This window comes from Marmota flaviventris, chromosome 9, assembly GCF_047511675.1.
Source record: "Marmota flaviventris isolate mMarFla1 chromosome 9, mMarFla1.hap1, whole genome shotgun sequence".
In the NCBI taxonomy this organism is placed as follows: Eukaryota; Metazoa; Chordata; class Mammalia; order Rodentia; family Sciuridae; genus Marmota; species Marmota flaviventris.
Window position 1 is genome coordinate 16128805 of NC_092506.1, and position 12802 is coordinate 16141606.

At 33.9% G+C, this 12802-nt stretch overlaps 2 protein-coding genes across 2 annotated transcripts; both read right to left on the reverse strand.

The window, feature by feature from the left end:
- Window positions 1-2329: 2329 nt before the first annotated feature.
- On the reverse strand, window positions 2330-3271 carry LOC139707070 (olfactory receptor 8K3-like). The gene has a single exon (XM_071617060.1). The coding sequence runs from the start codon at window positions 3269-3271 to the stop codon at window positions 2330-2332; it is 942 nt and encodes a 313-aa protein (XP_071473161.1).
- A 7681-nt stretch (window positions 3272-10952) lies between these two features.
- LOC139706957 (olfactory receptor 5T7-like) lies at window positions 10953-11980 on the reverse strand. The gene has a single exon (XM_071616937.1). The coding sequence runs from the start codon at window positions 11901-11903 to the stop codon at window positions 10953-10955; it is 951 nt and encodes a 316-aa protein (XP_071473038.1). The 5' UTR covers window positions 11904-11980.
- Window positions 11981-12802: the final 822 nt, after the last annotated feature.

Here is a 12802-nt window from a genome sequence, read left to right on the forward strand (position 1 = left end):
TTAAACCTAGCATAGTGTATTATTGTTTTTATTTTCTGCAAGATTCATGTTCTAACATTTTGCTAAGATTTTAGAAGGACTTGATGCCTTCATTTGTCTTTGATATCCAGAGCGTACTCATCCATAAGTTGAAAAATATACCTCCTTCTTAGTTTTCTTTAAGTGTTTCTGAAAACTGATTGCTCTTTTTTATTTCCCCTATTCATTTTGAAGAATTTCAGATTGAATAACCTGGACCTGATTTGGGAATGGGGTGGAAAGTTAGTTTTAATACATTTTCATTTTAAGATCCTCTTCATCCACACTTTTCTTTTTTCTAGTGTGTTGTTTAGTGTCTCTGAAATTATTCAATTTAATACCTCATGGCTTATGATTCTAATCTTAACTGCAGATTTGTTTGTTTAGAAACTCAGAGGATTCTTAATTTTCAAAATATCTTATTCTAAATTGGCTAAACCTTCGGAATCATTATTTTATACAATAATAAATTGTACTGACCCCAATTTTCCTATCAAGTATTTTGATCATATGCCAGTCTTGGTTTTTAGAACATTACATTCAACAGAAAAATCCAAGTTGTCTGAAAGAATTTGTAATTCCACATAAGAATAAAATAAACACCAACTTTGTAAATGAGTGAAATGTTTTAAAATGTTCAACCTCAGCATACCATTCGCTTGATAATTTGAGGAATCATCAAAAGTCTAAACAATGTTTGTTTCAGAAGTAACATATTAGGCAACATTTATTCACAGTTTGGTGTTTGAAATTTAAACATTAGAATTACTTTTGTTTCTCTTTTTTGGTACTGACGATTGAACCTAGGAGCATTTAACCACTGAGCCACATGCCGGAACTTTTGACAGGGTCTTGTTGAGTTGCTTAGGGTTTTGCTAAATTACTGAGACTGACTTTGAACTCTCAATCTTTCTGTCTTAGCCTCCCAAGCTGCTAGAATTATAGGCATGTGCCACACCAGGCAAAATTACTTTTATTCTTAAAAAGTTATAATCATTCACTGGTATTAATTTGGGGGAACATAGAGGATTTAAAATTATATTAATTTAGACATTTCTAGAATTTGTACTCAGAAACTACTAATTAAAAATATTTCACTTATTTCTGTTGAACATATGTTTTTTGGGGGGAAATAAAACATTTTCTTAGCCAGGCATGGTGGTGCACGCCTATAATCCTAGCAGCTCAGGAGGCTGAAGAAGAAGAAGTGTGTCCAGAAGAGATGACAATTATATATAGGGAGAGATATAAAACATGTTACTCTCTATTATGGTTCATAATAATATGGTTCTCTATAATATGGTTCAAATTGTGGGACTATCTTTCTTTGCTTCCACCAACTGGGATTATGAAATTATGGAGGTAAGCCAAAAGATAGTACACTGTCATGTACCAAACCTAAGGAAAGTCATCAGAAATGGGGAGGGCAAGGGGAGAGAGAGAGAGAGAGAGAGAGAGAACAATAAGCCTATTCCATAAGAGAAAGTTCCCTTAGGTAAGAATGCAATAATAAATAGATTATGATTTTCAAATAGAATTATTCTTACATTAAGTAAGTATGCTTACATTAAGTTGAATAGAATAAATATCCATTAGACACAAGCACTAATGAATCAAGATGGAGCCAGGGAAGGGAAAGTAGGAGCAAAACCCAGAATTTTCAAGGACAGAATTTAAGAGTTTTGCTTTAATTGGTGCAGTCACTCCAATATACAGATAATATTATATACAGTACTGAATCTGTAGGACTAAATAGCCAAATATGTTAATAGGATGTCTTGGGCTAATATACAACTAACACTACTGTTAAGGAAAGAGGAAGATCCTAAGAACCCTAAGTGGAATGGGGTACTAAGGTATTTTCTTATGACTGAATCCTTCAAATCATTGTGATGCATAAGCCAAAGAAATATGCCTAAAGCAGAGCAATTACTTGTAAATCAAAGAACAACACATACAAAAACAAGCATGTGAATGGAAAATATGATACATAATTAAGATTTCAGAGCCACAACAACTCCTTTTCTATGCATATTACTTATTCTCATTCTCCTACTCTATACAACTTAAAGACTATAGACCCTAAGCCCTTTTATTCAGAATTTCCTTAATTTTTATACTATAATTCATCTCTCCCCTTCAAAAAAGACAAAATCATTCAGTATTTTGTTCAATTAAATATTTATAGTATTCAGCAATGGGTAGGCCAATCTTTGAAGATATGTCAAGCCCAGTTCTGCTGAGTGTTTTAGAGGGAAACAGAACAGGTTCACAACCAAACCTGATTTATGGTTCATAGAATACATAACATTCAAGAAATTATGTTGCGTATCTTATTCCAGGTCCTCTTTAGGGCACACTTTACATCTTTGTTCCTCAGGCTGTAGATCAAAGGATTCAACATAGGGATGACCATAGTGTAAAATATGGAAGCCACTTTATCAGTATCAAAAGAGTGACTGGACTTGGGCTGCACATACATGAATATCAAAGTCCCATAGAACACTGTGACTGATGTCAGGTGGGATCCACAGGTGGAGAAAGCCTTACGCCTGCCCTCAGCAGATTTCATCTTGAGAATGGCTTTGAGGATGAGCACATAGGACACAATGATGACCAGAAGAGAGGAAATCAAATTAAAAGCTGCTAAGATCAGAATTATCACTTCAATTTCATATGTATTTGAGCAGAGCAAAGCTATTAAAGGGAGACTGTCACAGTAGAAATGACTGATGACATTGTAGCCACAGAAGGATAATGTAAAAATCTTTATGGTGACTAGAAGAGACACAAATGTGCAGTAGAGATATGGAATTGCCACTAATATATGACATACCCTCTGTGACATGATGACAGTGTAGAAGAGAGGTTTACAGATGGCCACATAGCGATCATAGGACATGGCAGACAGAATAAAAAGTTCAGTAATAATAAACACAAGAAAGAAAGCTAATTGTGTAGCACAAAAGTGATAGGAAATTGTATTTTGATCCACAACAAAATTTACTAACATTTTGGGGCCCACAACTGTAGAATAACCAAGATCTGTAATAGACAGGTGCCTCAGGAAAAAGTACATGGGTGTTTGCAGGCTGTAGTCCACCTTGGTGAGGATGATCATGCCCAAGTTGCCCATCAGCGTGCTCATGTAGATGATGAGGAACAGCCCAAACAGTGGAGCCTGCAGATCAGGGCGTGAGGTGATGCCCTTCAGAATGAATTCATGCACAGCTGTGAGGTTGGGTTTTTCCATTCAGTTTTATTAGAAAATCTATATTGGAAACACAGAGTAGCAATGTCAGTAGATTACAAATATTATCATATGGAGTTTAATACTTCAAATCTACTACAGATAAGATAAATCCTTAGTTTTGGTGTTGTAATATTAAAAAACAAACATCTTTACAAATAAAAATATAAAGAAATTGAGACTGATATAAATTTATTCTGATCTAGGATGATTTGGCTCACCAATGAACTTTGTGCAATGTCTGGAGATATTTTGATTTTCACAACTAGGAGATGAACTGCTACTGGCATTAATGGTAAAGATCATATATGATCCAGAATATCTTGTCCCAAACAATATTCACACCAATAAATTGTACCAAAGTTGAGAAATCTAGACAGATAAATAGATAATGATAGATGTGTAAATAAATGAATAAACAGAGATATTGAAGAATTTCTACAGAATTATGAGGCAAAAATGACCAAAGTGTAAACATTCTAAAAATTATTTTTGTTGAATAAATATATAATTGTATTATTCTTTGATTTTATATATAATTGCAATGACATATTGATATTTGCTAATTACATTTAATAAACTGACATTGTATTTATGTAAATTATATATAAATTTCTAATAACCAAATAAAATTTCTAATAACCGGTTTTCAATTGCATACAAATCTCTTGGGCTAATATACAACTAACACTACTGTTAAGAAAAGAGAAAGATCCTAAGAACCCTAAGTGGAATGGGGTACTAAGGCATAGTTAATACATAGTCCTCTGAAATCCAAATTTTCACAGGTATAGCTGAAAGTATTAGCACACTTGGAATTTATGAATAGAAAACTATAAAAGATCATGGTAATTGTTCTTATTTGAAGAAACAAACCAGAAGAAAGTGCACATGTGTTGATATTGTCATTTGCATGTTAAATTCTCGTGTATAATTCCATGCCAATAATTTAATCTAAACCCTTTATTCTCAGATGCAAAACCAGTTTATCCTTCCAAATTTGTTCAGAAGGTAATTAAATTGTTCAATGTGCACATACTTCCCGTTAGTAGCTCTCAGATTTACATTCAAGATATTACTGTTTTGTTTCTTATGTGGCAACAGCAACCTATCTGAAAAGGTTTTCCTTGCAGATGTACATGGACACTGCTCAGAACTTCACTTGACAGACTAAGAAGATGAATAGGTAAGGAACAGGTCAAGGTAGGATGTATCCTTGTAATTTGTCCTGATTTCTGCAAATGCCCCAAACTTGATGACTTAAATTGGATAAACTAAGCTATGGTTTTGGATGACCTACCATCTATATTTTTTAAATTTTTAATAACATTTTAATTTAAGGTATCATGATTCAAAACCACTTAAAATATTAATCTTCCCCTGGGTACACAGTCAGTATTATTGAGATATACTTGCTTATATGCAACAAATCTGATATATAATACATGCAAAAACGTGGGGTGGGTATGAGGTAGTCTGATCAAATTAGAACAAACCGGTGCATTCTGTCTTTATATTTCATTTTGAGACAGGGTCTCACTAGGTTGTATACAGCCTCACGAGGTTGTTGCTATACTCCTTCCTCATCTGCCCGAGCTGCTGGAATTACAGGTCTACAAAACAATCTGCTTTTTCATAGTGTGCTTTCTTTACTGAATCCTAGAATTTCATTTTTAACCCTATATACCATGAAAAACTGAATCAGATATTAATCCAAAATAAAGAATATTTTACCATCAGTGTAGAACTGGGGTCTTAAAAGTCTCCTTAATCTTCAAGACAGGCTTTTCATCTCTCAATATAAAGTGGAAACTCCCATTTCCTTATTAAGAGATCAGAAATGAATCACATTTATATATAATTTACATAATCATTAAATTTTAAATTACTTTTGAGAGGGTGGCAAAGAAAAGCCTAGAGTGAGTACATAAGTATCTGGAAAAACTTCAAAATGAAAGCCTGAATGTTGGCAGTTTCAAATTCAGCCTTTTGTGTTGGAATTGTCACTCAGTGGTACAGTACTTACCCAGTATAAATAGGGCCTCAGATTTAGTTACCAGCACACAGAAATTCAAATTCTACCTTTTACAAAAAAAAAAAAAAAAAGTTATTTTGTGATTCACATCTTCTCATCTCCCCTTTCTTCTTTGAACTTCTGTCATACACACACACACACACAAATACACACATACACATACACACACATCAATGTATACATATGTGTATATATAATATTTTATTATATATGTGTATGTATTTAGTTTCAAGTATTTTTCAACCTCACACCATCTGTTTCAAAGATACTCCAACTATTTAAAAATATTCAATATTAAAAAAATAATATGAAGGAAAAAAATGAGATTTCATTGCATTTAAGGCATTGCAATGGATGGATAACCACTGTGATTAGATTGCAAAGCCAGGGAATATTGTGGCCATTTCTATAGATACTATTCACTTATGACACTACATGAAATCTTCAGTCTTTGTTACCTGTAATGTAACGGCTCTCTTGATTCCCCCATGTTTTCTTACCATGGCATTTGTGAGGACATTTTATAGATTTTTTTTCACATATTGAGATTCTCCCCAAGGAGAAGTCAAGCAAGTAATAGATTATCCCTAAAGCATCTGAGAGTTTAAACAAAGGCCTGGAATTCATCCACTAATTATCAGGGAAAATTTCTGTCCAACTGTGGATTCATTTACTTACTGATAGTACAATATGAGCCAGCCAACCAATTTACGGATTGTGTTCAAAATAACTGGAGTTAGGACTCAAGGAGATAATAGTGTCCTCATTTTCTTTAAAGCATAAATAGAAATAGCCAAAGGGGAAGCAACATAAATATATGTTCATGATTGAATGGATGAATAAAATGTATATATACAACATGGAATATTTTATTTATTTATTTATTTATTTTGAATTTTTATTGTTGGTTGTTCAAAACATTACATAGTTCTTGACATATCATATTTCACACTTTGATTCAAGTGGGTTATGAACTCCCATTTTTACCCCGTATACAGACTGCAGAATCACATCGGTTACACACCCACTGTTTTACATATTGCCCTACTAGTGTCTCTTGTATTCTGCTGCCTTTCCTATCCTTTACTATCCCCCCTCCCTTCCCCTCCCCTCCCATCTTCTCTCTCTACCCCATCTACTGTAATTCATTTCTCCCCCTTGTTTTTTTTTCCCTTTCCCCTCACTTCCTCTTGTATGTAATTTTGTATAACCATGAGGGTCTCCTTCCATTTCCATGCAATTTCCCTTCTCTCTCCCTTTCCCTCCCACCTCTCGTCCCTGTTTAATGTTAATTTTCTTCTCATGCTCTTCCTCCCTACTCTGTTCTTAGTTGCTCTCCTTATATCAAATAAGACATTTGGCATTTGTTTTTTATGGATTGGCTAGATTCACTTAGCATAATCTGCTCTAATGCCATCCATTTCCCTGCAAATTCCATGATTTTGTCACTTTTTTAATGCAGAGTAATATTCCATTGTGTATAAATGCCACATTTTTTTATCCATTCATCTATTGAAGGGCATCTAGGTTGGTTCCACATTCTAGCTATTGTGAATTGTGCTGCTATGAACATCAATGTAGCAGTGTCCCTATAGTATACTCTTTTTAGGTCTTTAGGGAATAGACTGAGAAGGGGAATACCTGGGTCAAATGGTGGTTCCATTCCCAGCTTTCCAAGAAATCTCCATACTGCTTTCCAAATTGGCTGCACCAATCTGCAGTCCCACCAGCAATGTACAAGTGTACCCTTTTCCCCACATCCTCGCCAGCACTTGTTGTTGTTTGACTTCATAATGGCTGCCAATCTTACTGGAGTGAGATAGTATCTTAGGGTGGTTTTGATTTGCATTTCTCTGACTGCTAGAGATGGTGAGCATTTTTTCATGTACTTGTTGATTGATTGTATGTCCTCCTCTGAGAAGTGTCTGTTCAGGTAACATGGAATATTAATAAGACTTAATAATGATATACTCTGCTGAGTATGATGGTGCATGTCTGTAATCCCAGTGACACAGAAGGCTTAGGCCAGAGGATTGAAAGTTCAAGGCCAGCTCCAGCAACTAAGCAAGACTCTATTAAAAAAAGAAAAAAGAAAACAAAAAAGTTTAGGGAATGTAGCTGATAAGTAGAGAACCTCTGGGTTCAATCCCCAGTAACCCCCCCAAAAGAAACAAAGGGTTGGCATTGTGCCTCAGTAGTAAAGCACTTGCCTGGCTTATATATGGCCCTGGGTTCAATCCTCAGCACCACATTTGAAAAAAAAAAAAAAAAAGATAAATAAACAAAATAAAGGTATTAAAAATGTGTCCTCTAATATGTGATATCACAGAAAACTGGGAGAACATTATGCTGAATAAAGTAGTCACAGACAAATAATTCATAATTTTTGCTTATTATGAAATCAGAATGTAGAGTGTAGTTTCCAAGGGTTGGGCATTGGGAAAATGAGGAGTTGCTAATAGATGTGAAGACTCAATTACTGAAACAAAATGTGTTCTAGAGATCTGCTGTGAAACATTGAGTTACAGTTAACAGTTCAGCTTTATACATTTGAAATTATTAAAACTGCAGCTCTTATGTTTAATATTATGCAATGAATATTTAAAAAGAATAATGAAGTACCAATAAAATGATAACAGATCTGAATCTATAAAATATACTAATTCAAAGCAGTTAAGAAACAAAGATCACCTCTATTATGAATTCTTTTTGAATTATACAGAAAGTAAAAATAAAGGATAACACATTAGAAGGGCTGAGCCAAGTGAGGATGAGGAGAAGTTAACTTTCACTGGAGGAAATGACAGCTCTAAAGTTGATTGGTTATAAAGCATTACAAATATAATTGACAATCATTCCTTTTAATTTAAAATAATTCACCTCAAGGCATGTGAATTTCATTTCAATAAAGAATCTTTAAATGAGTTTAGATATAATTTTCATCCTATATGAGTAGTGCCTACTTTTATAATTTATCTATGTAATATACATGCATTCTGGATAATAAATTATATATTTTTACATGCAATAAATAATTGCATTTTCATTAGTCATGATAGTCATGGGTTTATAGAGGTTTCCCACGTGGTGGGCTTACATTAATTTGTGTTTCAAATTATTATTTTTTTAAATTAATAAACTAAAGAGATTATACTAAAGGGATTATACTTAAGAGTTCTGGTAACTATTTACATATTAAAGATAAAAGTATACATTTTTTGTTTTTTTTTTTTTCTTTTTTAAACAGAGGATTGAACCTAGAGGTGTTTAACCACTGAGTCACATCCCCAGCCCATTTTTATGGGTCTTGCTGAGTTCATAAGTGCCTTGCTAAGTTGCTGAAGCTGGCTTTGAACTCCAGATCCTCCTCCCTTAGCCTCTGGAGCCGCTGGAATTACAGGCATGTGCCACCGCTTCTGGCACAATAAAAGTATACTTTTTCCTGTAATTTAATGTACTTGTTTTTCCTAATGGATATTAAATAAAAGTGTGATTTCCTTTACATATTAATGTTAATCTTATTTTACACATAAATATCATATTTTACAAAATTGGAGTTCAGTGTGTATCTGTTTCTCCTTTTGTGACTTCTGGTTCAAATCCCACCCAGTTTTCTCCTTTCCCGCGTGTGAACACTGTCCACACTTTGTCATTGGTTAAATAGAAATGTACTTACTCTTCAGCAGATATGCTATAAATTTACAGAGGATTTAAGTAAATATTTTTGACATATTACTGAATATTCTGCAAATTTCCTTCCTCACATGGTTATTTTGTACTATTCTATGTTACTTCATTTTGCTAGAGATTCTCCTGTGATTATGCTGAACACAAAAATTTATTAGAAATGTAATATTTTCCCACAACCCCTGTTATTATATTCACAGCACAAGGTAAGACTTGTTTGTTTGTTTTTTAACTTCATCTTCTCAACACCTATATAAAATGACTTTAATTTTTTGTCAATTTAGGGCATTTAGAATGGTTAAAATGACTTTATATTTGATTTTTTCAAGCCATTTTTAACCCTAAGAGGTTTCTTTCTTTGTTACTTTCTTTGGTATGAGTGTGTTATCCCAATGTCCTAAGGGTTAACAGTCATTAATTCATCAGATGTATATTGTAGCTATTTTTAAAACTATGTGGCATATTTTCACTATTGTTGTGATTACTATGAGGTAGATGCAAAGTTGAAAATGTACATGCATAAAGTTCTTGGTAGGTTTAAACTGTGCTTAAAGAATTCTTGCATGCTTAATAATACATGAGCACACACACAGAGAGACACAAATACACACACACACATCTACATGTTCAGTCCTGCTTCGCATCAACTGGAAATACACAAATATTAAATGCCAATCATCAGGACTTAGTTTTAATACTTGAAGGGAGTAATCATGTAATGTCACATGAGAGCATAATCCAAGGGAAGTAGTCTTTAAGGTATTGTGGAAGACTACAATGTGGTAGGAGGTACTCTGTATTTGTCTCTTACACTGTTATTTAAAATTTAATTCCATTTTAGGGACACACATTAAGGTTGCATTCTATGTTATAAAGATAATATCTTGCTACAATTAATGAACAAAGGGGACTCTGGAGGGAGAAAATGAGTTTACAAAATAATTCAAAAAACAATAAAGGAAGATAAAGAAAGAAAGGAAAACATATCACTGAACTGAAATTTAAGACGACATATCTGTACAGTGAAAATTTGATGTGTTGGAAGCAGGGTTAAAGGTGAGCACATTAGAGATTCTGGAATGTTCATTCGTGAACCTGGGTGATTAGGAGGGGTGCCATCTTCAAGAGCTTCACAGAGTGGTGCCATCAAGAACAAAGCCAAAGCCGAGTAGGGACCAGGCCTGTAGGCAATCTCATAATGACCCCTGTGTGCTCAGTTCTGGCAAGAGCAAAAGCTGTCATCCAGTTGTACATTAAATCTTAACAAATTTTGTTTTGTATTACTTGTATTTAAGTTTAATCTTGAAAATGCTGAAAATATCAATAGTCTAGTATCAATATCTGTGAGGAATTTAAAGATGAGATTAGGCCTATGATATTGGAAGACAGAATAAAAGAGGAAAAATTTCATCTTCATGAATTAGGTCAGTGATCAGACCCTGGAACTTAAGCATGCTATCTGTGGTATCTAAACAACAACATGGGTAGATTGCTCATAGACATAAGAATGCAGTAGATTGCTTTGAACTGGATTAAGTTACTTATGGCATTCTGGAAAATTTCCAAACATTCTGTGGCATTTTGTGTGTGTTCTTTTTTCATTAGCATGGGGCTTGATCAAGTTGGTGAGATGCTATTTATATAAAAAAATTATAGTTGCAACTAAAATATAATTTAGAGAGAGACCAATACAAATAAATAGAATATTAAATAATATGTAAATATATGCAAGTTTGTGTTGGATTTTGTACACTTATATAGAATTATGTATATGCATATGCATATACATATAGAAGTAAGATCATTGTAAATAGATGATGCAGGATTTCTACAGTTAAAACAACACAAGAGAGGACTGAGCATATAATCACAAGAAAGATAATACACTAAAAAAAGGTAACAATTTTTTTGCATACTCTCATAATACTGTCAAACATTACTCTCAATTTGTTCAATGAATATCTACCGTGAAAAATAGATTGTATTGATTAACCAATTATTCCCCAAAACTCTCTTCATTGCCTCTTTTACATCTTTGTTCCTCAAACTATAAATGATGGGATTCAGCATGGGAATAACAATGGAGTAAAATATAGACACTGTCATGTCATGTTCCAAAGCATAGTTGGATGTTGGTCTCACATACATAAATAGAACAGTACCATGAAAAATAGACACTGCAGTTAAGTGAGAGCCACATGTAGAAAAGACTTTCTGCTTCCCTTCAGCAGAACGTATCCTCAGAATAGCCAACAGAATGAAACCATAAGAGATCAGGACAATTATTATAGTACATATCTCAATAGAGCCAGCAAAGTAGAAGAGCAATAGCTGGTTGGGGCGAGTGTCAGAACAGGAAATTGCAAGGAGAGGAGGGATGTCACAGAAGATGTGGTTGATTATGTTGGATCCACAGAAGGACAGGCTGAAAGTGGCTGTGGTGTGTGTTATAGCATGTAGAATTCCACTAACAAACGAAGCCACGATGAGTGGCGCATAGACCCTGGGTGACATGCTCACTGAATACAGAAGTGGGTTGTAGATGGCCACATAGCGGTCATAAGCCATGGCAGCCAAGAGAAAGCACTCTGTGGTTCCACAGGTTACAGCAAAAAACATCTGGGCTGCACAGGCACCAAATGAAATGGTTTTCTCCCTTGACAAAAAGTCGACCAACATATTTGGAGTGATAACAGAGGAATAGCAGGCATCTATGGAAGAGAGTACACTCAGAAAATAGTACATTGGGTTGTGCAGCCGGGAATCCCCAATGACCAGTACAATCAGTCCTAAATTTCCCATGAGAGTAAAAAGGTAAACCCCTAGAAACAGGAGGAAGAAGAAGATCTGCAGTTCAGGATTTTCAGTGAAGCCCTTCAACACAAATACAGTTACTTCAGTGACATTCTTCATGCTGAAATCTCATGGAACACACTTGAAGATGATCATAAAATGACAGCTGATGATACTAGGAAAGAATGAACAGCACCATGACTGTAAGAAACATGAAACACTTTTTACAGTGTATAATTTTCAAGCAGTAGATCAAAAGACAATGTGAATCCACTGATCATTTCAATCACTGAATAATCATTAGGAAGTTATGAGTGTTAACAATGTAACCCAACATGTGCCATTTCCCTTAAATGATGAGGTCAAATGGTTTTTGTATCACTGAGTTCCATTAGCTCCTTTCATATAAAAACACCTTAAAGCAAAAAGAGTTTAGCTACAACATGTGTGTATGTGTGTTGAAACATGTAGAATTCTGATTCTATTCCAATGTTTTCCTCTGATATAACATCTCAAGTATGCATATATAAAATATATATATTTAGTAAATTTTTGATAATGTATATTAGATAAGTACATATTTGAAATATATTTTATATATTTGATAAATATGTATTTGAAGATATATATTATATATATTTGATACTTGCATACTTGACTTGTTATGTCAGAGCCACTCTTCATTGAAATAGAATCAAAATTCTACATCTTTCAATAATTGCATTCAATTATTTCCCAAAAGACACTCATTTGAAGAATCTGCACACTAATATTTATTTTACCAGATTGCAGTAAATATTCAGGGACAGACAACTTTGTTTCAAGAATGTGGTGAATTAGTGTGCATTTACAACAATTCTCTAGGGATTAAATGCATTTAATCACATAAGGTTATTATATTTTTCCTGTATCTACACTTTATATCCCTGAATTATTCCTTAGAGAATAAAAAGCCGTGTGAGTTGACTTATTTCTGGAAAAAACCTCATGCACTCTTGAAAAGTACATTTCCATTTTCT

Coding starts and splice junctions, on each gene's coding strand:
- LOC139707070 (XM_071617060.1), bottom strand. CDS start 3,271: ATGGAAAAACCCAACCTCACAGCTGTGCATGAATTCATTCTGAAGGGC.
- LOC139706957 (XM_071616937.1), bottom strand. CDS start 11,903: ATGAAGAATGTCACTGAAGTAACTGTATTTGTGTTGAAGGGCTTCACT.